This window comes from Hoplias malabaricus, chromosome 10 (genome assembly GCF_029633855.1).
Source record: "Hoplias malabaricus isolate fHopMal1 chromosome 10, fHopMal1.hap1, whole genome shotgun sequence".
Lineage (NCBI taxonomy): Eukaryota > Metazoa > Chordata > Actinopteri > Characiformes > Erythrinidae > Hoplias > Hoplias malabaricus.
In genome coordinates this window covers 43,991,358-44,016,523 of record NC_089809.1, presented here as the reverse complement: position 1 = coordinate 44,016,523, position 25,166 = coordinate 43,991,358, and the positions used below count along the sequence as shown (strand labels likewise).

Below are 25,166 nucleotides of genomic sequence, written 5' to 3'. Positions count from 1 at the left end.
GCCTCGTTAAACTTGTGAATACAGTTAAACACTTTCACCGCACGGACAAAGGACAAACAAATGCTTCAGGACTTCAGCTGATCATTCACTGTTCTAAAGTTTGAGCACAAGTGTTCATTTACTTACAGAGTGCTCAGTGAACAGTTCTCTAATTTATTAAATAAAAAAAAAAACGTGAATAAACCCAGCTTCACACAAATCTGTGAAAAGCAGCACCTTCAGGGCCACTGTAATTCTGTCTTTACTGTGCTCCAGAGAGACGCATGGCACTAATAATCGCACTGTGTGCACTGAGTGTTTTAATCTCAGTGATTAAGTCTTAATAATCGTATTCTGTTAGAATAACATTGGTCATATTTTTTAAAAAGTGGAATACAGCAGTTCTGTTGCAGCTACCCCATGCCCTAGTTGGCAGCTGTGGTGAAAAATGACTCATGGCTCATTTGTCTGCTGCCTGGTGGTTGGGAAATTGCTCTACACCCAACTGTCCTTGAGCAAGAAACCTAACACTACATTCGCCTGCATCTGTTACAGAGCTAAAACTGTAAGTGGTGCTGGAAAGTGGCGTCAGCCAAATGCTCTTTAAAAATAAGTACACAGGCTGATCTCTGGGTTAGGACCTACCTTGCTGCAGTGACACTGACGTGGTGGTGGTGTGTTAGTGTGTGTTGTGCTGGTGTAGAGTGGATCAGACACAGCAGTGCTGCTGGAGTTTTTAAACCACTCAGTGTCTGGACTGGGAACAGTCCACCGACCAAAAACATCCAGCCGACAGCGTCCTGTGTCACTGATGAAGGACTAGAGGACGAGCGACACACACTGTGCAGCGACAGATGAGCTACTGTCTCTGACTCTACATCTACAAGGTGGACCAACGAGGGAGGAGTGTCTCACAGAGTGGACAGAGTGGACAGAGTGGACACAGGGTTTAAAAACTCCAGCAGCACTGCTGTGTCTGATCCACTGTACAAGGTAGGTATCCCTAATCCAGTGATAGTTCTACGTATGTCTAAACACACTCTTTAATTACAGCTGACAATTTCTGACCATTGCTGATAACAGGTAACGAAAGTCAACTGTCCTTATTTATATTTTTGTACTGTGTTTACCCTCCACTAGCAGCTTGCATGAAGTCTTATCATCAGTAGCATCACAGGTGTACGTAGCTTCGTCCCCAGAGTCCACGTCGTTAATGGTGAGTTTACGGTAGATGTCCTCACTGGAGATTTCATGCTTCTTGGTGGGTTTGATCTCCGTCTTCTCCTTATACCATTTGACCTTGGCGCTGGCCCGAGACACCTGACACTCTAAGTGTCCACGATGCTTGTACATGGCTATTTTGTCTCTCAGTTTCTTCACAAACCTCACTGGCAGCTCTGTAATGAGGATAAACTACTTAAAACATCTGCAGCTGCAAAATGAGAGAGTTGTGCAGCAACAGGCTCCACTACAAACATCGCTGTAGCTCATTAGTTACTTTAACACATTAACACTAAACCACATGCAGTAATCTGGCCGTGCTGAGGCCACCAACCTCTGACCACCAGCTTCGCAGCTGACCAGGCCTTCTCTGCAACAAACTTGATTTCACCTGCATCTTCAGGCTTCACAGATTTGAAGAGTAGAATAAATGTTCTTCCTGTAAAAAACAGTGACAGACTTTTGTATTAATGCCACAAATTTTCCTGTCATTTAATTTTTAATTCATTCATTCATTCATTGTCTGTAACCCTTATCCTGCTCAGGGTCGCAGTGGGTCCAGAGTCTACCTGGAATCATTGGGTGCAAGGCAGGAATACACCCTGGAGGGGGCGCCAGTCCTTCGCAGGGCGACACACTCACACATTCACTCACACACTCACACCTACGGACACTTTTGAGTCTCCAATCCATCTACCAACGTGTGTTTTTGGAGCGTGGGAGGAAACCGGAGCACCCAGAGGAAACCCACGCAGACACAGAGAGAACAAACCACACTCCTCACAGACAGTCACCCGGAGGAAACCCACGCAGACACAGGGAGAACACACTACACTCCTCACAGACAGTCACCCGGAGGAAACCCACGCAGACACAGAGAGAACACAGCACGCTCCTCACAGACAGTCACCCGGAGGAAACCCACGCAGACACAGAGAGAACACACCACGCTCCTCACAGACATTCACCCGGAGGAAACCCACGCAGACACAGAGAGAACACACCACGCTCCTCACAGACAGTCACCTGGAGGAAACCCACGCAGACACAGAGAGAACACACCACGCTCCTCACAGACAGTCACCTGGAGGAAACCCACGCAGACACAGAGAGAACACACCACACTCCTCACAGACAGTCACCCGGAGGAAACCCACGCAGACACAGAGAGAACACACCACGCTCCTCACAGACAGTCACCCGGAGGAAACCCACGCAGACACAGAGAGAACACACCACGCTCCTCACAGACATTCACCCGGAGGAAACCCACGCAGACACAGAGAGAACACACCACACTCCTCACAGACAGTCACTGTGACAGAGACACTACCTGCTGCTCCACCGTGCCACCATTCATTTCAGCAGTATTTTATTAGAATGCTTTATTGTACTAAAAAATCTAAACTGCATTTTCCACTTATTTATAGCACTTAAAACTTTTCATGTTACATTTCATCTCTCTCTGTTGCAGACCATATTGTTTACCGTACCGTTACATGCACAATCTTTTCACCCTTCCATTAGTTATATTACACTACAGCCAACATATACAGCCTTATATTTTTATGTTTACTTGACATTTTTATTGTTACCCCTTCTATTTATTTAATTTCTTTACCTTACAGATCTATCGGCATTGGCTTCTTGTTCTTTCATAAGAGTGAGCAGTTATCAAAGCAATTCAGCACTAAACTTTGAGTGGATTTAATGAGATTAGATCAATTATGAGCCACTTGCCAGGCTGTTATTTCAAATAAGAATATGTTCTTAATGACTTGCCGGGGAAAATGAAAGGTTACATTAAAACAAATAAAATAAATTAACTTTTCCTGTAGCTGCTTTTGAAGCCCTAAGGTCTGGGCATGCAGTCACTGGAGCTGAAGGGGAGAAAAAGGAAACTTTGATGCTTGATTTTTCAAAGAGGTGGACTCACCCTCCTGCCTCAGTTTGAGGTTGTCCCCAGGTTTGAGTTTGACCTCATCCTTACACCACTGGCCCTCCACCTCATCGTGAGACACTTCACAGACAAACGCGGCACTCTCCTTCTCTGTTACCTCCAGATCCTGCAGCTTCTTCGTGATCTGGATGTCTCTGGCTGTGAGGAAAGCAGTGTTATACAAAACCAGGCACAGAACCGGACAGTGCTTCCCAGGATGAAAGTCACTGATGGATCTAAGAATGGTGGAAAGGTTTATTGCTAAGAAACCTCAGTAAAATCATGTATTTAGAAAGTCGAGACCCAGACCCTGTCAGGAGTCAAATACATGATTGTACCGAGGTCTTAGTGAATATCTCTGCTCTTGTGTGATGGATGTGGCATGGTTTACTGGGCTGTAGAACCAATCAGCATATAAAGATTGGAGTTAGGCCCTGCCCACTGACCCTGCTGGGTGATGTTGACAGATTAAATTATTTCATGTTGGTAGCGGCAACCGTGAAATAAAAAAATAACTAAATAATTTATTATTTTTAAAACATCATTAATAAATGATTAATACACATGTTATGTTTGTTTCTTCATAAAACAAGCATATTAAATAATTTAATACAATTATATATTTAAGTATGTATTGAAAATTAAATTCAAACCAACCATTAATTCATTTATTAACTTATTTCAACTTTAATAATTTATTTACATATTTTGAAAATTATATTCAGGACTTGGAGTGGAAGGCACTGGCGTAGTGTGACAACTGTGTCTGCTGAAGTGAGTTTTATCTCTTACCGTGGACAGTCAGCGTTGCGGAAGTGTTGTCATCGGCCGTCCTCAGTATGTATGAGCCTTGGTCTTCATAAGTACACTTCTGAATGATGAGGCTGCGTTTGTGACCCTGCGAATGCAGTCCATATTTCTTCCCTGGTTTCAGCTCCTCATCGTCCTGAGAAAAGTCAGAGCTTAGACCCAGAACACATTTGAGAGAAAGAGATGTTTGGAACTCTGTATTAAAATGAAACCTGTACCTTAAACCACTTAACGTCAGCGTTCGCTCTGGACACCTCACACTCAAAGGTGACTCTTTCCTTTTCTGGGACTTTGATATCTTTTAACGGTTTGAGGATCGTTGCAGCTGGTTCTTTAAATAAGGGAATAAAGGAAAAATAACTCAGATATATGTTTACGGCACATGTTTCTAAGCTTTTTAACTCCAGTCTCTGCAACAAACACCACAAGTTCCTTCAGGTCCGGCAGCGTACCTGTTACAGTGAGTTTTCCAGAAGTATGGACTCCTTCGGCCAGGAAAGCGATGGTGCCACCGTCCTCCATCTTCAGCTGGGACAGAGTTAACGAGTGCTTGTTTCCCAGAGCAGCGATGAGGACTTTGGGACCCGCCCTCAGTTTCTGGCCATCTTTACTCCAGGAACCCTCTACGTCAGGTTGGTTCAGTTCCACCTCCAGGGTTACCGTCTCCTTTTCTTGGACTTTAACATCTTTCAAGCCTTTCACCACCTGGATCTTCTTCACTGTAGGTCACATTGGAGACGGTGTTTAGGGGGATGGACTAAAAGGTGCAATCTGTTATTGACTTCATTCAAATGACCAAATATTAGTGATTAAATCAATAATTTATTATATTTCTTTACTATGTAGTTGTTTACTAAGTAGCATAACTCTCATGGAGATGAGCCTGAATACATTGGAGTCCCTGAATGAAAGAGTTTATGCGCTATAGATAGGTTGCAGGTTAAGTACAGAATCTCTGACACACCCTGCCACTCGGCCTTAGTATAATGACTGTCTCATAATGTGAATAAGAATCAGAGAAAATTACATACTGCTGTTTTTATACTAAGGACCCCATTATTTTCAGATGTCCACACTGTTGTTAGCTGCTGATAATAACAACAAGTTTAACCACCATGTTAAAGACGTACTTTCCACAGTGAGTTTGGCTTGTGTCTTGTCGTCTAAAGTCTCACAGGAGTACAGGCCTCTGTCTGCGTAGGTCACATTCTTGAAGATCAGAATATGCTTGGTACCATCAACCTCCATCTTCAGATTGCCTCCAGCTTGCAGCACCACACCATTCCTCATCCACCGCACTTCACTGGACGGCCTGCTGAGTTCGACCTGCATCTGCACTACGTCCTGCTCCTGAACGGTCAGATTCTCCAGCTTCTTTTTGAAGGTAACCGGGAGTGCTGAGGCAGTTAGTACGGCACAACTTCAGTAAACTAAATTCACATGAACCTCAATGTGTTAAAATCACACACATCACATCACATCAGAATGTAAATGTTAGTTCGGAAAAACTTGAGGATTCCTATTTACCAACTTGATTTTTCTAATGCAAAAACCACACTGTATTTCACGTTTCTTGTGTCTAACTCTGTCATACAATAAAAACCCAATCTTTTTGTTGCAGACTGGCCCCTTGTCCACAACAGAAAGTACCTTTGAAAGCAGTCTGGCAGCAGGTGTTGAGCGACAGGGGAGGGGAGACCCTCATGGGAGAAGCTCAGCGAGCGAGGGGAGGCTTGTTTGGAATATAAGTCCCACGTTTTTCTTTTGACGACATTCGGTTTCAAAATATTTCATTTGGTTTGATACTTTAAAAAATGAACTTGCATCAGGAACTTTGACCCAAATCTAACCCCATAACTTACAAGACATTTCCCTCACCAGGTTCTAATCTGGTTCACTCTGAACACTTCTTCAACATGAACACACTCACAATCATCAGATTAATCCACGCAGCACAGTTTCATGAGTGTGACAGACAAGGTTAGCAGTAAACACTTGAAACATCTCTGCGTGTCTTACGTTGCACTTGTAAAATTGCTGTAGAAATTTTTCCTTCAGCATCCACGCTGACCTCTCCTGCATCCTCTTGGGTGACAGAGGTTATAGTGAGAGAATGGCTGGTGCCTCCACGAACAATCTGGAACTTGGACCCAGCAGTTACAGGCATGCCTTTCCACAGCCACCGAACACTGACATCCCCAGGGGTGATGGAGCATTTAAAAATGGCATCCTTGCCTTCGTTTGCAGCAATGTTGCTCAGTTTGGAGGTGAACTTTACCAGGCGTGGAGCTGCAATATAAAACAAATGAAAGGCAAATACGTCTATAAAATATTTTCATGATTGCCTTTTTTAAACCACATTAACTTTAGTGTATTTATAGCTGTTCTCCAAGCCCTGCAAACCCAAGATGCATGCTGTGATAGTGAGTGCAAGCACATGCTCTGCAGCATGTGAAACCCCAGCCAACATTTCTTGTTTAAACTGATGCTAACCCAATGGTACAGATGTGCTGTGGATAATGGGGAGAGTGCGAGGGCAATCCTATCCACCCAGAGAGAGTGCGGCTAACTGTGATCTCTAAGATTCTTTAGACATCGATAGTTTCTCAAAAGATAAAGTGATTACTATTTAAAACCCACCTTTAGTGGTGATCTTGGCCATGGTCTTGTCATCCTTACACTCACAGCTGTACTCTCCTTCGTCCTCCTTGACTACAGAAGATACGGTCAGTAGGCGGTGTGCTCTATCAGCGCGGATGGAGAACCTGCCTCCAGGTCTGATCTCTTTGCCATTATGCCTCCAGAGGACATCACCTGCAGCTCTGTTTAGCTGGCAGGACAAGGTCATGGTGCCCTCCAGTGCTACAGATGCTGCTTCCAACCCCACCACAAACTTCAGAGGAGCCTCTGCAGGGATGTATAGGAGGAGATGTCAATACAGAAGATGTATGTTTTTTCCTCTATACGTCAGTGTGCCATATGTGCCTCACCTTTTATATTGACTTTGAATTCCATTTTGTCATCAGCCAGACGACACATGTACGTGCCACTGTCCTTGGCTTCGGAGGATTTCACTATAAGAGTACGGGACAGACCCTCCTTCTTCATTTCATACCTATCACCTTCTTTCAGCTCTATTCCGTCCCTGAACCAAGTAATGTTTGCATTCTCTGCGGTCACCTCAGTGGTCAGTGAGATCTTCTGACTTTCCTGTATCACTACAGCTTCTTTACTTACAGATTTCTTCTGGAATTTAGCAGCAACATCTACAGAAACAACGTGGAACGCCCACATAATCCAGAGCTGAAGAGCTCCATCCTCACAACAATTTATCATTAAGATGTTGATGAATATGAAATCTTAGATTCCACAGTAATTTGATCATTTTTGTATAATGCATATTTACTTAGCCTCGTCAAATACAGGAAAACCTTAAAAACCAACAAAATCTTTCTGTACCTTCCACCTGAAGCTTAAACAGCAGCTTCTCAGTCCCAGCCTCACAGCTGTACTCTCCAGAGTCTTTCTGCTCCACTCTGTCCAGCATCAGCTGCCGGCTCCTGCCCTTGGACTCCATGTGGACAGTTCTGCTGGAGCTCAGCGGCTTGCCGTCTTTACACCATTTCACCTCCGTCTTCAGGTCAGACACTTCACAGCTCAGCGTAGCTTTCTGAGAGGAGGACACTCTCACCTCCCTCTGGTAGGAGTCTTTGTTGAGGAACACAGCCTGAGGTTCTGGAGGAGAGCAGTGAGGAGCTTAGTTACCCTTCATTTTATTTGGCAACCCTCCAGAGAAAACTCAAGATGACCAACACAGACACAGGCCACTTCAACTGAGTTTGTGATGGATTCATATACAGTATTAATAATATAATTATCAGGGGTGTTAGGCATTTAATACATTTAATCACATTTATCCACAGTTCTTGTATTTGCTGGGATTTGATCCTAAAGTGGAGTTGTTCCTCCTTAAAATCAGAGCATTTAGTTACAGTCAGAGGTTCCACACACAGAGATTCAACAGAGATGTTAGTTTTAGCAGGTTACTCAAACCTTCCTCGGAGGACATCTTTCTTCATTTCTGCCATTATAGAAATTAAACAGCTGTTTACTCCTACATACAGTTACATCACACTGATATATGCACAACATCTACAGCCATTTACTCCTACATACAGTTACAACACACTGAAATACACACAACATCTACAGCCATTTACTCCTACATACAGTTACAACACACTGAAATACACACACCAGCTACAGCCGTTTACTCCTACATACAGTTACAATGCATTGAAATAAACACACCAGCTACAGCTGTTTACTCCTACATACAGTTACAACACACTGAAATACACACACTAGCTACAGCTGTTTACTCCTACAAACAGTTACAACAAACTGAAATAAACACACCAGCAACAGTCGTTTACTCCTACATACAGTTACAACACACTGAAATAAACACACCAGCTATAGCCATTTACTCCTACATACAGGTACAACACATTGATATATGCTCACCAGTAACAACCGTTTATTCCTACATACAGTTACAACACACTGAAATACACACACCAGCTACAATCAAATACTCTTACATACAGTTACAATACACTGAAATACACACACAAGCTACAGCCGTTTACTCTTACATACAGTTACAACACACTAAAATACACACACCAGCTACAGCCATTTACTCCTACATACAGTTACAACACACTGAAATACACACATCAGCTACAGCCGTTTACTCCTACATACAGTTACAACACACTGAAATACACACACCAGTTACAGCCAATTACTCATACCTACAGTTATAACACACTGAAATACACACACCAGCTACAGCCATTTACTTCTACATACAGTTACAACACACTGAAATACACACACCAGCTATAGCCGGTTACTCCTACATACAGTTACAATGCACTGAAATACTGACACACACCAGCTACACGCCATTTACTCCTACATACAGTTACAACACAGTAAAATACTGACACACACCAGCTACAGTCATTTACTCTATATACAGTTACAACACACTGAAATATACACATCAGCTACAGGCATTTACTCCTACATACAGTTACAATACACTGAAATACACACACCAGCTACTGGCATTTACTCCTACATACAGTTACAATGCATTGAAATATTGACGCACACCAGCTAAAGCCATTTACTCTATATACAGTTACAACACACTGAAATACACACACCAGCTACAGCCGTTTACTCCTACATACAGTTACAACGCATTGGAATTCTGACGCACACCAGCTACAGCCATTTACTCTACATATAGTTACAACACACTGAAATACACACACCAGCTACAGCTGTTTACTCCTACATACAATTACAACGCACTGAAATATTGACACACGCCAGCTACAGCCGTTTACTCCTACATACAGTTACAGTTTATGCTAAAGTATGAATAGTTCACAGGGACATATTTAATGTGCGTACTGTTTTAAAAATTTAGTGCAGTTGACACTAAGGACTAATTATATAAATAAATTATGTGGGATGGATGTTAAAATTGTAGTGTGGAGGGTACGGATGAGGAAATGTGGGTTCACTCAGCAAGGAGTAGGCAGGACTCAAAATAACTCTTTCCGTGAGACTTTATTTAAACGAAGCACACGTGATGATGGCACAACAAGAGAGGTACCCGAAGAGAAATGAAAAGAAAAGAAAAATAAATGAAAAGAAAATAAAAAGAGCACGTTGGAACTAAACAGACAAAGTTTGTCCATACTGCAGTTCCCTCTACCTTTACCTGGCTACTGCAGCCAAATCCCCCTCCTTTTAGGAACTTAGCCCCACCCCTCTCTTAATTGGACTAACCCAACTCTAGCAAAGGGGTAAGAAGGTTGCTCCCAGGAAGATATTAATTCCCTTCAATACGACCATCAACAGATATCCCCCGCACATCTCATTCCAGCTTCACTGGTAAGTGTTTATCTATGTACATAGTTTTAATAGTTTTACTCATTTGCTTTTTCCCTTGCACAGGTTCCTGAATCCAGCTCTTCCCTCCCCCTCTCTATACCTCACCGTGGCCCCTTCGGCTAGCACAAAGAGAGACAGGAAATTCGCTGCCATTCCCCTAGGACCGGAACTGAAACAAGGTAAGCAATGATACTAATATACATTCCTTAATGTATATTCCAGTCTTGGTGATGGGTCCAATTCACTGACCTCATCACACACCCCCCCCCTCACACTAGTCACTCCTCAGAGTGACGTGAAAGGAAGTCAGCTGTAATGCTCTGAGCACCTTTCCGGTACCGCACCTGAAATTTAAAAGGCTGAAGTGACAAATACCATCTCGTAATCCTCGCGTTACTGTCTTTCATCCTGTACATCCACTGTAACGCCCTATGGTCCGTCTCAAGTATGAAGTTAGCACCTAACAGATAGTACTTCAATGAGTCCAATGCCCACTTCACTGCTAGAGCCTCTTTTTCCACCGTAGAGTAGTTCAACTCTCTTGGAAATAATTTCCTACTGATATAGAGAATTGGTTTGCGGTCCTCTTCCTCGCCTTGCAGCAGCACCGCTCCCAGACCACATCCCGATGCATCTGTTTGAACAACGAATGGCCTCTCGAAGTCTGGGCTGCTCAACACTGGTTCTGAGCACAAACACTGCTTCAGGTCATTAAATGCTTTGTCACACTGTTCCGTCCACTTGACTTTCTGAGGCTTATCTTTCTTTATAAGATCAGTCAACACTGCCGCTCTGGCTGAAAAATCAGGTATAAAACGCCTGTACCATCCCACTAGTCCCAAGAACGATCTCACCCTTCTTTTCGTTGTAGGTGCCGGAGTTCTTCTGACCGCTTCCACCTTATCAACCTGCGGGCGAATCATCCCTCCACCCAGGATATAACCCAGGTATGAGACCGAATCCCTGGCTAGATAGCACTTGTTTGGGTTGGCCGTTAATCCTGCAGCAGCAATCTTTTGCAACACTGTCTGGACGTGATGTAAATGTTCTTCCCAGCTGGTGCTATATACAACCACGTCATCGATGTAGGCGGCTGCAAATCCATCGGTCCCTTTCAACACCTGGTCCATAAGTCTCTGGAAACTGGCGGCCGCACCATGTAATCCAAAGGGCATTGTGGTGAAATGATATAGCCTAGAGGGTACACGGAACGCTGTCAGCTCCCTGGCTGATGGACTCAGTGGTACTTGCCAGTAACCTTTGCATAAGTCCAAGGTTGTCAAATACCGAGCCTTACCCAGCCTCTCAATCAGCTCATCCGCTCTTGGCATGGGGTAGGGGTCAAACGCAGAGACAGAATTCAATTTGGAGAAGTCTATGCAAAAGCGTAACCCTCCATCTTTCTTGGGTACAAGCACCACAGGGCTACACCACTCACTTGTAGAAGGTTCTATGACCCCCAGTTTCAACATCATCCTCACCTCTTCCTTCAGGTCTGGAATCAAGCGTGCAGGTACTCTACAGTTCGTCTGCCTGATTGGATCCGATTTCAGGAGACGGATGTCATGCTGGATAATACTCGTTTTGCCTGGCTCCTCACTGAAGAGTTTTGGTGGGATGACTTTCCTCAGTTCTTTTTGCTGCTTTGTACTGAGGTGTGACAAATTGAGCGGCGTACTAGCTCCACTTGTACCCGGGAAATATTGCTCCGTGCACTCCTCCTCTTCTCCGACTGCACATACCCAGAGTTGTTCTGTGGTGTTTGCTTTTGGCTCTTTCCATCGTCGCAGCATATTGATGTGAAAGACTTGTTGCTGCTTCTTCCTGTCAGGTAGCGACAACTCGTATGAGGTTTTGTTGATCTGCCTAATCACCTCATATGGCCCATGCCATTTTGCCAGCAGCCCAGTGTCCGATGTGGGCAAAAGAACCAGTGCTTTCTCTCCCGGTGTCAGTGTTCTGTTCTTCGCCACCTTGTCGTACCACTCTTTTTGGCGTGATTGGGCTCTTTCCATGTTGTCTCTGACCAACTCTGTCAACCTGGACATTTTGTCTCTCATTTTGAGCACATGTGACAGTACATTCATTTTTTGATCTTGTTGTCCCCCTTCCCAGGCTTCTCGCATGACGTCAAGTGGGCCTCTCACTTCCCTGCCATACAGGAGCTGAAATGGGGAAAAGCCTGTAGATGCTTGAGGTACTTCTCTATAGGCAAAGAGTAAGTATGGCAGCCATGTGTCCCAATCAGAACCAGTCTCCGAGACAAACTTTCTGAGCATACTCTTCAATGTCTTATTGAAGCGTTCAACTAACCCGTCAGTCTGAGGATGGTATGGAGTGGTCTTTATACCTCTTATACCCAGCAAAGAAAAGACCTGCCCTAGTTGTTTTGATGTAAAATTTGTTCCCTGGTCTGTCAAAACTTCTTTCGGTATCCCTACTCTTGAGATTAGTTGGATTAGTGCATTAACCACTTGACGTGTTTTAACCTTGCGGAGTGCAAAAGCCTCTGGATACCGTGTTGCATAATCACAAATTACCAGGATGTAGCGATTGCCTACTCGACTTCTTGGTAAGGGCCCTACCACATCCATGGCAATCCGTGAAAATGGTACATCAACAATAGGCATATTTATCATAGGGACTTTGTCCGAGTTTTTCTGAGGAGATGTTAATTGACATTCAGGACACGTTCTGCAATATTCGACTACATCAAGATATAATCTAGGCCAGTAAAACCTGCCAGCTATCCTGCTCAGTGTCTTAGCCTGACCCAGGTGTCCTGCCCAAGGCTCTGAATGTGCTAATTTAAGTACTTCTTGCCTTAAGTTAGTTGGTAGCACTAACTGATTGATATTGTTTTTGGTCCTGTATAAAATGTTATCTTTTATAATGAACTGGTTCTCTCTGCCGTTTACAATGCTCTCTTTACTACTCTTTAAAAACAGGGGTTTAAGAGAGTCATCCTGTGCTTGCAACTCAGTTATGTTACCCGGTATTAGCTCAGTATTGTCTTCAGGGATTTTCACTTGTTCTGTTAAGGCAGTACCTTTAACTTTCTCTTGCCGTTTTATTCTGCGTGGTTTCCTGTCCTTTCCCTCGTTGCCATAAGGTAATGTTTCCAGCAAAGCCTTTCGCTCATCTATTTCTTTTTGCTTATTTTGAGATCTAGTAGCTACCATTACCTCCGCTTTTTTCAGTTTTGCAGCTAATAAATCAATAAGTATAGGCACGTCTCTACCTAGTATAACCGCATAAGGTGTATTCTGCAGTATGCCAACATTTAATAAGAACCCCTGTCCATTTATTTCAATGTCAACCTCAGCTGTAGGGTAGACTTGCTCTTCACCATGTATGCATTTAACCCTAAGTTTTGACTCATGCTTTACCTGAGACTTTAACACAAATTTTTCTGAAACTAGGGTTTGACTGGCTCCTGTGTCAATGAGAGCTTTAACCGTCTTAGTACCTATTTTAACTGTAATCTGATTATCATTAGTATTATCAACTGGTTCGAAGCTTCTCTCCTTCTTTGGTATGTAACACAGTTGACTAGCACTATTTTGCAATTTTGGGCATGCGTTTATTTTATGGCCAGTTTGATTACAATTAAAACATTTCCATGTGTTCTCTGAGCGACTTTTATTATTACTTTGTTCCTTTCCTACTCTCCAATTAGTGTTACGCCAGCGCCCCTGTGCGGCTTGTTTATTAAATTGCGGCTTCAGACCACTGCATAATCCATCCAAAGACTTACCGAGCTCCCGCTGTTGGCTTGTTTTGTTGAAGCCGCTGGCGCCAATCCTGAACTCTGCATCTGCTCGCCGTGCGGCGGTGAATGCTTCAGCTAATTCCACTGCTTGCTTAGCTGTTACCGGCCCGCGTTCGATGATCCAAGTTCTCAGTTCAGGTTTTACCATGCTCAGGTACTGTTCTAATATGATGGTGTCTCCTATTTCTTCTTTCGTCTTTTCCCGTGGTGTCATCCATTTCTCATATAGTGATTTCAACCTGGTGTAGAGCTCTTTCGGTGTCTCATCTTCAAGAACTGTGGTGTCTCTGAAGCGTTGTCTATAAGTTTCTTTGTTGATTTCATACTTTTTAAGGATCGCGTCTTTAACTTTACCGTAGTCGCCGATGTCTTCTCCATCCATAGCCACATAAGCTGCCCTAGCCTTACCATCAAGGAGTGGAACAAGGTGTAAAGCCCAATTTTCCACGGGCCATCTGGCTGCTTGCGCCATCCTTTCGAACATGGTCAGGTAATGTTCAACGTCATCTGTTTCTTTAAGCATGGGCATTCTCGGTGTCGGCCAGATAGAATTCATGCCCTGCTGGTGTTGTTGTTGCCATTCCGTGTAAGACTCTTGCGCTACTAACGCCGTTTGGGAGCGTCGCAGGATCTGGGGCTGTGGAGCTGTACCCGCTTCGTCTCCTTCATCACTCTTACGGAACTCTTCCTGGTGCGTCCTCAGAACTTCCCCTTGTAGCAGGTTAAACTGGTGCTGCATAGCGCGCCACCTTTGCTCTTGTTTAACTGCTTCTTTTCGTAGGAGTTCATCTTTCTCTCGCTGCTCTCTAATGAAGCTCCGGAGCAAACCACTGACCTGCTCTATTTCTCCGGTAGAGCTGCTTGATGCTTCTACTTCTGGCCGGCTCTGCGTGTTATATTCTTCATCTGGTGAATCTCTCTGTTGTGCACTTGAGGTTGTGTGAGCTTTTTTGGGAGCCATCCTTACTGTTGCTGAGTCTGTCTTGCTGAAATTGGTAGGCGCTACTGTCGACGGCCTCCACTGTTGCCACTCTATCACAAGTCAATGGTGATCAAGGCTGCGTCCGCTTGCGTTTCTACCACTTGTGAAGTTCAGCACTCCTAGACTGCTTCCACTGCCACCATTTGTGGGATGGATGTTAAAATTGTAGTGTGGAGGGTACGGATGAGGAAATGTGGGTTCACTCAGCAAGGAGTAGGCAGGACTCAAAATAACTCTTTCCGTGAGACTTTATTTAAACGAAGCACACGTGATGATGGCACAACAAGAGAGGTACCCGAAGAGAAATGAAAAGAAAAGAAAAATAAATGAAAAGAAAATAAAAAGAGCACGTTGGAACTAAACAGACAAAGTTTGTCCATACTGCAGTTCCCTCTACCTTTACCTGGCTACTGCAGCCAAATCCCCCTCCTTTTAGGAACTTAGCCCCACCCCTCTCTTAATTGGACTAACCCAACTCTAGCAAAGGGGTAAGAAGGTTGCTCCCAGGAAGATATTAATTCCCTTCAATACGACCATCAACAGATATCCCCCGCACATCTCATTCCAGCTTCACTGGTAAGTGTTTATCTATGTACATAGTTTTAATAGTTTTACTCATTTGCTTTTTCCCTTGCACAGGTTCCTGAATCCAGCTCTTCCCTCCCCCTCTCTATACCTCACCGTGGGCCCTTCGGCTAGCACAAAGAGAGACAGGAAATTCGCTGCCATTCCCCTAGGACCGGAACTGAAACAAGGTAAGCAATGATACTAATATACATTCCTTAATGTATATTCCAGTCTTGGTGATGGGTCCAATTCACTGACCTCATCACAAATTACTTTACATTTAGATGTAAAGATATCTACAGACATCTTCGTACCTTCCACCTGAAGCTTAAACAGCAGCTTCTCAGTCCCAGCCTCACAACTGTACTCTCCAGAGTCTTTCTGCTCCACTCTGTCCAGCACCAGCTGCCGGCTCCTGCCCTTGGACTCCATGTGGACAGTTCTGCTGGAGCTCAGCGGCTTGCCATCTTTACACCATTTCACCTCCGTCTTCAGGTCAGACACTTCACAGCTCAGCGTAGCATTCTGAGAGGAGGACACTCTCACCTCCCTCTGGTAGGAGTCTTTGTTGAGGAACACAGCCTGAGGTTCTGGAGGAGAGCAGTGAAGAGCTTAGTTACCCTTCATTTTATTGAGCAACCACCCAGAGAAAACTTAAGATGACCAACACAGACACAGGCCACTTCAACTGAGTTTGTGATGGATTCATATACTGTATTAATAATATAAAAATTAGGGGTGTTAGACATTTAATAAATTTAATCACATTTATCCACAGTTCTTGTATTTGCTGGGGTTTGATCCTAAAGTGGAGCTGTTCCTCCTTAAAATCAGAGCATTTAGTTACAGTCAGAGGTTCCACACAAAGAGATTCCAAAGGGATGTTAGTTTTAGCAGGTTCCTCAAAGCTTCCACAGAGGACATCTTTCTTCATTTCTGCCATTATAGAAATTAAACAGCTGTTTACTCCTACATACAGTTACAACACAATGATATACGCACACCAGCTACAGCCATTTACTCCTACATACAGTTACAACACACTGAAATACACACACCAGCTACAGCCATTTACTCCTACATACAGTTACAACACACTGAAATACACACACCAGCTACAGCCATTTACTCCTGCATAGAGTTACAGCACTGAAAAACTGACACACACCAGCTACAGCCATTTACTGCTACATACAGTTAGAACACACTGAAATACACACACCAGCTTCAGCTGTTTACTCCTACATACAGTTACAATGCACTGAAATACACACACAAGCTACAGCCGTTTACTCCTACATACAGTTACAACACACTGAAATACTGACACAAGCTTCAGCCGTTTACTCCTAAATACAGTTACAACACACTGAAATACACATACACACACATCAGCTACAGCTGTTTACTCCTAAATACAGTTACAACACACTGAAAAACTGACACACACCAGCTACAGCTGTTTACTCCTACATACTGTTACAGTGTATGGTAAAGTATGAATAGTTCACAGGGACAAATTTAATGTGCTTACTGTTTTAAAAATTGAGTGCAGCTGACACTAAAGACTAATAATATAAATAAAAGACTTTACATTTAGATGTAAACATATCTACAGACATATTCGTACCTTCCACCTGAAGCTTAAATAGAAGCTTCTCAGCCCCAGCTTCACAGCTGTACTCTCCAGAGTCTTTCTGCTCCACTCTGTCCAGCACCAGCTGCTGGCTCCTGCCCTTGGCCTCCATGTGGACAGTTCTGCTGGAGCTCAGCGGCTTGCCGTCTTTACACCATTTCACCTCCGTCTTCAGGTCAGACACTTCACAGCTCAGCGTAGCTTTCTGAGAGGAGGACACTCTCACCTCACTCTGGTAGGAGTCTTTGTTGAGGAACATGACCTGAGGTTCTGGAGGCAAAGCTGTTGAGAAGAGAGAATGTTAAAGAACCTGAAAACTTGTTTAATGAATGTAGAATACATTCAGAAAAACTGAAATTAGTGAGTTATAGGAGCCACTCTGCGCTGTTCAATTTGTGGTTGTTTATTGCTGATCAAACATTCCTCACATCACTGAAAGTCCTCCAGACACATAAAGAGGTTTTTCCTGCAACCGGCAGACAGCTGGACTCTGCCTGAGGGACTAACAAACACTAAACTCCAAACACTGCCCTCATTGTTACATCATACACACTGCACACAGACACCTTTTAGACCTCTCCATGATTCATTCATTTATTAATTGTCTTTAACCCTTTTCAAGTTCAGTGTCGTAGTGGGTCCGGAGAATACCCAGATTTACTGGGTGCAAGCCAGAATACACCCTGGAGGGGGCGCCACCTCTTCATGATGCAGAGGACAATTAACATCATCAGGGTGCTGATATATCCTGGGTGTGAGCACACTAGCCTCCTTCTGTTTGAATTATTCTTCTCCCTGCATCTTTTATTTGTGAGGATGTCTTTTTTATAGTGTTTTCTCTTTGAAAATGTCAATAAAAATATCAGAATGCAGTTTGTTTGCCTCTGCTGCAGCTACTGTGCCCTGCACGCAGACTGAGATAGCCCCTGTTCACCACTGCTGCTCGGCTCTGCTCGCTGGCTAACTGCCTGCTCTCACAGCTGTGCTCTGCTGAGCGTGTCACCTGAGTCTGCCTCTTTTCACCACTTCACATCCTCGCCTGCTGAGTCAGAAAGCCTGCTTTCACCTCAGCTACTTGACTCTGCTCACCAGCTAACTGCCTGCTCGCTGTTCTGCTATTGAGTAAGATTACTGTATAAAAACAAAAGGTGTGCATTCCCGTCTACCTTCGTACATAAATATTAAAGTTGTACATAAAAGTTTGTTGTGTGTGTGTTTTGCATGAATACAACTTCAAAAATAGACAATTACAAAGACTTAGGCATATGACTTTAATTATTACGGATACGACTTCTAAATTACAAACACGAATTGGAAAGTGAGAAAAACACTGTGGAGAATATGTCACTGGATTCACAGGCAACATGCATCTAGCAGACGACCAATTAATTTGATATAGTGTGCATGCGTGATCTGCTCGATGTTATTTTTTACTCCATATTCTGCCTGTGGACGAACACCGCCTGCTTTCTCCACAGCTTTGCCCTTCCTCGCTGACTCAGAGTTCCTGTTTCACCACTGCTACTTAGCCCCGCTCCCCAGATAACTGACTGTTTTTAATGTTCTGTGTAATGATATTTTAATAATTATAGGAATATATTGTTATTATTATTAGTATGTATTAGTCATCGCTGCTGTAGATCTGCAGCCAGACTTTTACATTAAATTCTTGTCTCCATCGTCTTGTGGCCAGTGTTATGCATTTTAATATATCGCCATTGACTAAAGAAAACCCTGTATCTCAGTGTTTTGAATGTTTAGTTGCTGCATCATTTGAACACAGCAGCTGTCCTTTTACATTGTCATCTACTGAAAGTTAAGAAGGTTTTTTGCTTTCTGTAAATGTACTATTTTGGAGACAAGTGTCTTTCTTTGGACAGCGACTATATGTAAAATAGTTGTAGTTCCAAAGCTGAGGTCTTAAAATTTTTAAATGTAAACACATCCACAGAGATCTTCATACCTTCCACCTGAAGCTTAAACAGTAGCTTCTCAGTCCCAGCCTCACAGCTGTACTCTCCAGAGTCTTTCTGCTCCACTCTGTCCAGCACCAACTGCCGGCTCCTGCCCTTGGACTCCATGTGGACAGTTCTGCTGGAGCTCAGCGGCTTGCCATCTTTACACCATTTCACCTCCGTCTTCAGGTCAGACACTTCACAGCTCAGCGTAGCTTTCTGAGAGGAGGACACTCTCACCTCCCTCTGGTAGGAGTCTTTGTTGAGGAACACAGCCTGAGGTTCTGGAGGAGAGCAGTGAGGAGCTTAGTTACCCTTCATTTTATTCAGCAACCACCCAGAGAAAACTCAAGATGACCAACACAGACACAGGCCACTTCAACTGAGTTTGTGATGGATTCATATACAGTATTAATAATATAATTATCAGGGGTGTTAGACATTTAATCACATTTATCCACAGTTCTTGTATTTGCTGGGGTTTGATCCTAAAGTGGAGCTGTTCCTCCTTAAAATCAGAGCATTTAGTTACAGTCAGAGGTCCACACAAAGAGATTCAACAGAGATGTTAGTTTTAGCAGGTTACTCAAAGCTTCCTCGGAGGACATCTTTCTTCATTTCTGCCGTTATAGAAATTAAACAGCCTTTTACTCCTACATACAGTTACAACACACTGAAATACACACACCAGCTACAGCCGTTTACTCCTACATACAGTTACAACACACTGATATATGCACAACATCTACAGCCATTAACTCCTACATACAGTTATAACACACTGAAATGCACAACCCAGCTACAGCCGTTTACTACATACAGTTACAACACCGAAATACTGACAGACACCAGCTACAACCGTTTACTCCTACATACAGTTACAGCACTGAAATACTGATACACACCAGCTACAGCTGTTTACTCCTACATACAGTTACAACACACTGAAATACACACACCAGCTACAGCCGTTTACTCCTACATACAGTTACAACACACTGATATATGCACAACATCTACAGCCATTAACTAATTATATAAATTGACTAATTATATAAATAAATTACTTTACATTTAGATGTAAAGATATCTACAGACATCTTCGTACCTTCCACCTGAAGCTTAAACAGCAGCTTCTCAGTCCCAGCCTCACAGCTGTACTCTCCAGAGTCTTTCTGCTCCACTCTGTCCAGCACCAACTGCCGGCTCCTGCCCTTGGACTCCATGTGGACAGTTCTGCTGGAGCTCAGCGGCTTGCCGTCTTTACACCATTTCACCTCCGTCTTCAGGTCAGACACTTCACAGCTCAGCGTAGCTTTCTGAGAGTTGGACACTCTCACCTCCCTCTGGTAGGAGTCTTTGTTGAGGAACACAGCCTGAGGTTCTGGAGGAGAGCAGTGAGGAGCTTAGTTACCCTTCATTTTATTGAGCAACCACCCAGAGAAAACTCAAGATGACCAACACAGACACAGGCCACTTCAACTGAGTTTGTGATGGATTCATATACAGTATTAATAATATAATTATCAGGGGTGTTAGACATTTAATCACATTTATCCACAGTTCTTGTTTTTGCTGGGGTTTGATCCTAAAGTGGAGCTGTTCCTCCTTAAAATCAGAGCATTTAGTTACAGTCAGAGGTCCACACAAAGAGATTCAACAGAGATGTTAGTTTTAGCAGGTTACTCAAAGCTTCCTCGGAGGACCTCTTTCTTCATTTCTGCCGTTATAGAAATTAAACAGCCTTTTACTCCTACATACAGTTACAACACACTGAAATACACACACCAGCTACAGCCGTTTACTCCTACATACAGTTACAACACACTGATATATGCACAACATCTACAGCCATTAACTCCTACATACAGTTACAACACACTGAAATACACACACCACCTACAGCCATTTACTCCTACATACAGTTACAACACATTGATATATGCACAACATCTACAGCCATTTACTCCTACATACAGTTACAACACACTGAAATACACACACCAGGTACAGCCGTTTACTCCTACATACAGTTACAACACACTGAAATACTGACACATGCCAGCTACAGCCATTTACTCCTACATACAGTTACAGGACCGAAATACTGACACACACCAGCTACAGCCGTTTACTCCTACATAGAGTTACAACACATTGGAATACTGACACACACCAGCTACAGTCGTTTACTCCTACATACAGTTACAACACACTGAAATGCACACACCAGCTACAGCCGTTTACTCCTACATACAGTTGCAACACACTGAAATACTGACAAACACCAGCTACAGCCGTTTACTCCTACGTACAGTTACAGCACTGAAATACTGACACACACCAGCTACAGCAGTTTACTCCTACATACAGTTACAACGCAGTGAAATACTGACACACGCCAGCTACAGCCGTTTACTCCTACATACAGTTACAGCACAGAAATACTGACACACACCAGCTACAGCCGTTTACTCCTACATACAGTTACAGCACTGAAATACTGACACACACCAGCTACAGCAGTTTACTCCTATATACAGTTACAATGCAGTGAAATACTGACGCACACCAGCTACAGCCGTTTACTCCTACATACAGTTACAACACACTGAAATACGCACACCAGCTACAGCCATTTACTCCTACATACAGTTACAGTGTTTGGTAAAGTATGAATAGTTCACAGGGAAATGTGCTTACTGTTTTAAAAATTGAGCGCAGTTGACACTAAGGACTAATAATTTAAATAACAGACTTTACGTTTAGATGTAAACATATCTACAGACATATTCGTACCTTCGACCTGAAGCTTAAACAGTAGCTTCTCAGTCCCAGCCTCACAGCTGTACTCTCCAGAGTCTTTCTGCTCCACTCTGTCCAGCACCAGCTGCCGGCTCCTGCCCTTGGCCTCCATGTGGACAGTTCTGCTGGAGCTCAGCAGCTTGCCGTCTTTACACCATTTCACCTCCGTCTTCAGGTCCGACACTTCACAGCTCAGTGTAGCTTTCTGGGAGAAGGACACTCTCACCTCCCTCTGGTAGAAGTCTTTGTTTAAGAACATGACCTGAGGTTCTGGAGGCAAAGCTGTTGAGAAGAGAGAATGTTAAAGAACCGGAAAAACTTGTTTAATGAATGTAGAATATATTCAGAAAAACTGAAATTAGTGAGTTATTGGAGCCCCTCTGCACTGTTCAATTTGTGGTTGTTTATTGCTGATCAAACATTCCTCACATCACTGAAAGTCCTCCAGACACATAAAGAGGTTTTTCCTGCAACCGGCAGACAGCTGGACTCTGCCTGAGGGACTAACAAACACTGAACTCCAAACACTGCCCTCATTGTTACATCATACACACTGCACACAGACACCTTTTAGACCTCTCCATGATTCATTCATTTATTAATTGTCTTTAACCCTTTTCAAGTTCAGTGTCGTAGTGGGTCCGGAGAATACCCAGATTTACTGGGTGCAAGCCAGAATACACCCTGGAGGGGGCGCCACCTCTTCATGATGCAGAGGACAATTAACATCATCAGGGTGCTGATATATCCGGGTGTGAGCACACTAGCCTCCTTCTGTTTGAATTATTCTTCTCCCTGCATCTTTTATTTGTGAGGATGTCTTTTTTATAGTGTTTTCTCTTTGAAAATGTCAATAAAAATATCAGAATGCAGTTTGTTTGCCTCTGCTGCAGCTACTGTGCCCTGCACGCAGACTGAGATAGCCCCTGTTCACCACTGCTGCTCGGCTCTGCTCGCTGGCTAACTGCCTGCTCTCACAGCTGTGCTCTGCTGAGCGTGTCACCTGAGTCTGCCTCTTTTCACCACTTCACATCCTCGCCTGCTGAGTCAGAAAGCCTGCTTTCACCTCAGCTACTTGACTCTGCTCACCAGCTAACTGCCTGCTCGCTGTTCTGCTATTGAGTAAGATTACTGTATAAAAACAAAAGGTGTGCATTCCCGTCTACCTTCGTACATAAATATTAAAGTTGTACATAAAAGTTTGTTGTGTGTGTGTTTTGCATGAATACAACTTCAAAAATAGACAATTACAAAGACTTAGGCATATGACTTTAATTATTACGGATACGACTTCTAAATTACAAACACGAATTGGAAAGTGAGAAAAACACTGTGGAGAATATGTCACTGGATTCACAGGCAACATGCATCTAGCAGACGACCAATTAATTTGATATAGTGTGCATGCGTGATCTGCTCGATGTTATTTTTTACTCCATATTCTGCCTGTGGACGAACACCGCCTGCTTTCTCCACAGCTTTGCCCTTCCTCGCTGACTCAGAGTTCCTGTTTCACCACTGCTACTTAGCCCCGCTCCCCAGATAACTGACTGTTTTTAATGTTCTGTGTAATGATATTTTAATAATTATAGGAATATATTGTTATTATTATTAGTATGTATTAGTCATCGCTGCTGTAGATCTGCAGCCAGACTTTTACATTAAATTCTTGTCTCCATCGTCTTGTGGCCAGTGTTATGCATTTTAATATATCGCCATTGACTAAAGAAAACCCTGTATCTCAGTGTTTTGAATGTTTAGTTGCTGCATCATTTGAACACAGCAGCTGTCCTTTTACATTGTCATCTACTGAAAGTTAAGAAGGTTTTTTGCTTTCTGTAAATGTACTATTTTGGAGACACGTGTCTTTCTTTGGACAGCGACTATATGTAAAATAGTTGTAGTTCCAAAGCTGAGGTCTTAAAATTTTTAAATGTAAACACATCCACAGAGATCTTCATACCTTCAACCTGAAGCTTAAACAGCAGCTTCTCAGTCCCAGCCTCACAGCTGTACTCTCCAGAGTCTTTCTGCTCCACTCTGTCCAGCACCAGCTGCCGGCTCCTGCCCTTGGACTCCATGTGGACAGTTCTGCTGGAGCTCAGCGGCTTGCCGTCTTTACACCATTTCACCTCCGTCTTCAGGTCCGACACTTCACAGCTCAGCGTAGCTTTCTGAGAGGAGGACACTCTCACCTCCCTCTGGTAGGAGTCTTTGTTGAGGAACACAGCCTGAGGTTCTGAGGGGAGAGCTGTTGAGAAGAGAGGATGTTTAGTGGTAATGTATGCTTTTTAACAGCTCTGAAGAAGCACTAGAAACCGTACAGAACCTTTTAGAAAACAGCAGAGATATAACTCAAGCTTCTCATTGTCACAATGAGTGAAAACCAGGGAATCAAAGGCTGACGTTATACACACATCAAATTAAACAGCACGCTTCGCCCCTTCACTGCACACTCAAGAGACTGCTTCATAAAGAAAAAGCCGATCTGAGAGTGCACTCCTCTACAGAGCTCATAAGGATGGACAGAGAGTGCACACAGCTTCATGGTTGATTTTTGTAGTCGTAGGTAAAACACTGTGGTATTGGTATTAAAAAGGAGAAAGAAATATAGCACATGGTAACAATTATCTTAGTCACCGGCGACTCAAACAGAATTTAACAAGCAGAGAAGAAGAAGGAGAAGAAAAAGGAGAATAAAGTATGATTCTTTATTAATGTCCTTAGGGAAATTGAGCCTGCAGATGTTACTCAACCGTAGCAGTGAAGCCACACACACCCACACACCATCTAGCCATTTTATAACACACACACACACACCATCTAGCCATTTTATAACACACACACACACACAGACACACACACACACACACACAATCTAGCCATTTTATAACACACACACACCCACACACACACACCATCTAGCCATTTTATAACACACACACACAGACACACACACACCATCTAGCCATTTTATAAAACACACACATACACCATCTAGCCATTTTATAACACACACACCCCCACACACCATCTAGCCATTTTATAACACACACACATACACACACACACACACACACACACACCATCTAGCCATTTTATAACACACACACACCATCTAGCCATTTTATAACACACACACACACACAGACACACGCACACGCACCCACAAACTCAGAGTGGTGGGCAACCATTCGACATCCGGGGAGCAGCAGGGAATTAGACGCCTCACTCAAGGGCACCTCAGCTGTTGGTGTTGGGGAGAAGGCAGTGCTGTTCCTTCACTCCCCACGCCCCAATTTTAGAGCTGGCCTTGGTTGATCACACCTGGGACTCTACAGTGAAATACCCACCCACTTCAATAAACTCTAGGCCACATTTGTCTCCACCCAGTGCCCCCTCACTCTCCCAAAACTAGAGCCTGATCATTTCAACAATGTGGAGAACGCAGACACAACTGAGAAACTGAGGAACAAAACAGATTTCAGAAATAAAGAGTTAGAACAACAGAAATTGAAAAT

The 25,166-nt window shown here is 43.5% G+C and overlaps 1 protein-coding gene across 1 annotated transcript in view; it reads right to left on the bottom strand.

The window, feature by feature from the left end:
* The window catches only part of obscnb (obscurin, cytoskeletal calmodulin and titin-interacting RhoGEF b), a 128,383-nt gene that overhangs the window by 82,140 nt on the left and 21,077 nt on the right, over nucleotides 1-25,166 (bottom strand). The window contains 17 exon segments of the mRNA XM_066682573.1: nucleotides 1,110-1,376; nucleotides 1,535-1,639; nucleotides 3,137-3,298; nucleotides 3,932-4,085; nucleotides 4,168-4,280; nucleotides 4,402-4,668; nucleotides 5,080-5,346; nucleotides 5,969-6,238; nucleotides 6,590-6,856; nucleotides 6,940-7,215; nucleotides 7,409-7,684; nucleotides 15,564-15,839; nucleotides 16,880-17,155; nucleotides 18,849-19,124; nucleotides 19,949-20,224; nucleotides 21,640-21,915; nucleotides 23,609-23,896. Coding sequence (XP_066538670.1) covers nucleotides 1,110-1,376; nucleotides 1,535-1,639; nucleotides 3,137-3,298; nucleotides 3,932-4,085; nucleotides 4,168-4,280; nucleotides 4,402-4,668; nucleotides 5,080-5,346; nucleotides 5,969-6,238; nucleotides 6,590-6,856; nucleotides 6,940-7,215; nucleotides 7,409-7,684; nucleotides 15,564-15,839; nucleotides 16,880-17,155; nucleotides 18,849-19,124; nucleotides 19,949-20,224; nucleotides 21,640-21,915; nucleotides 23,609-23,896 — 4,092 coding nt within the window.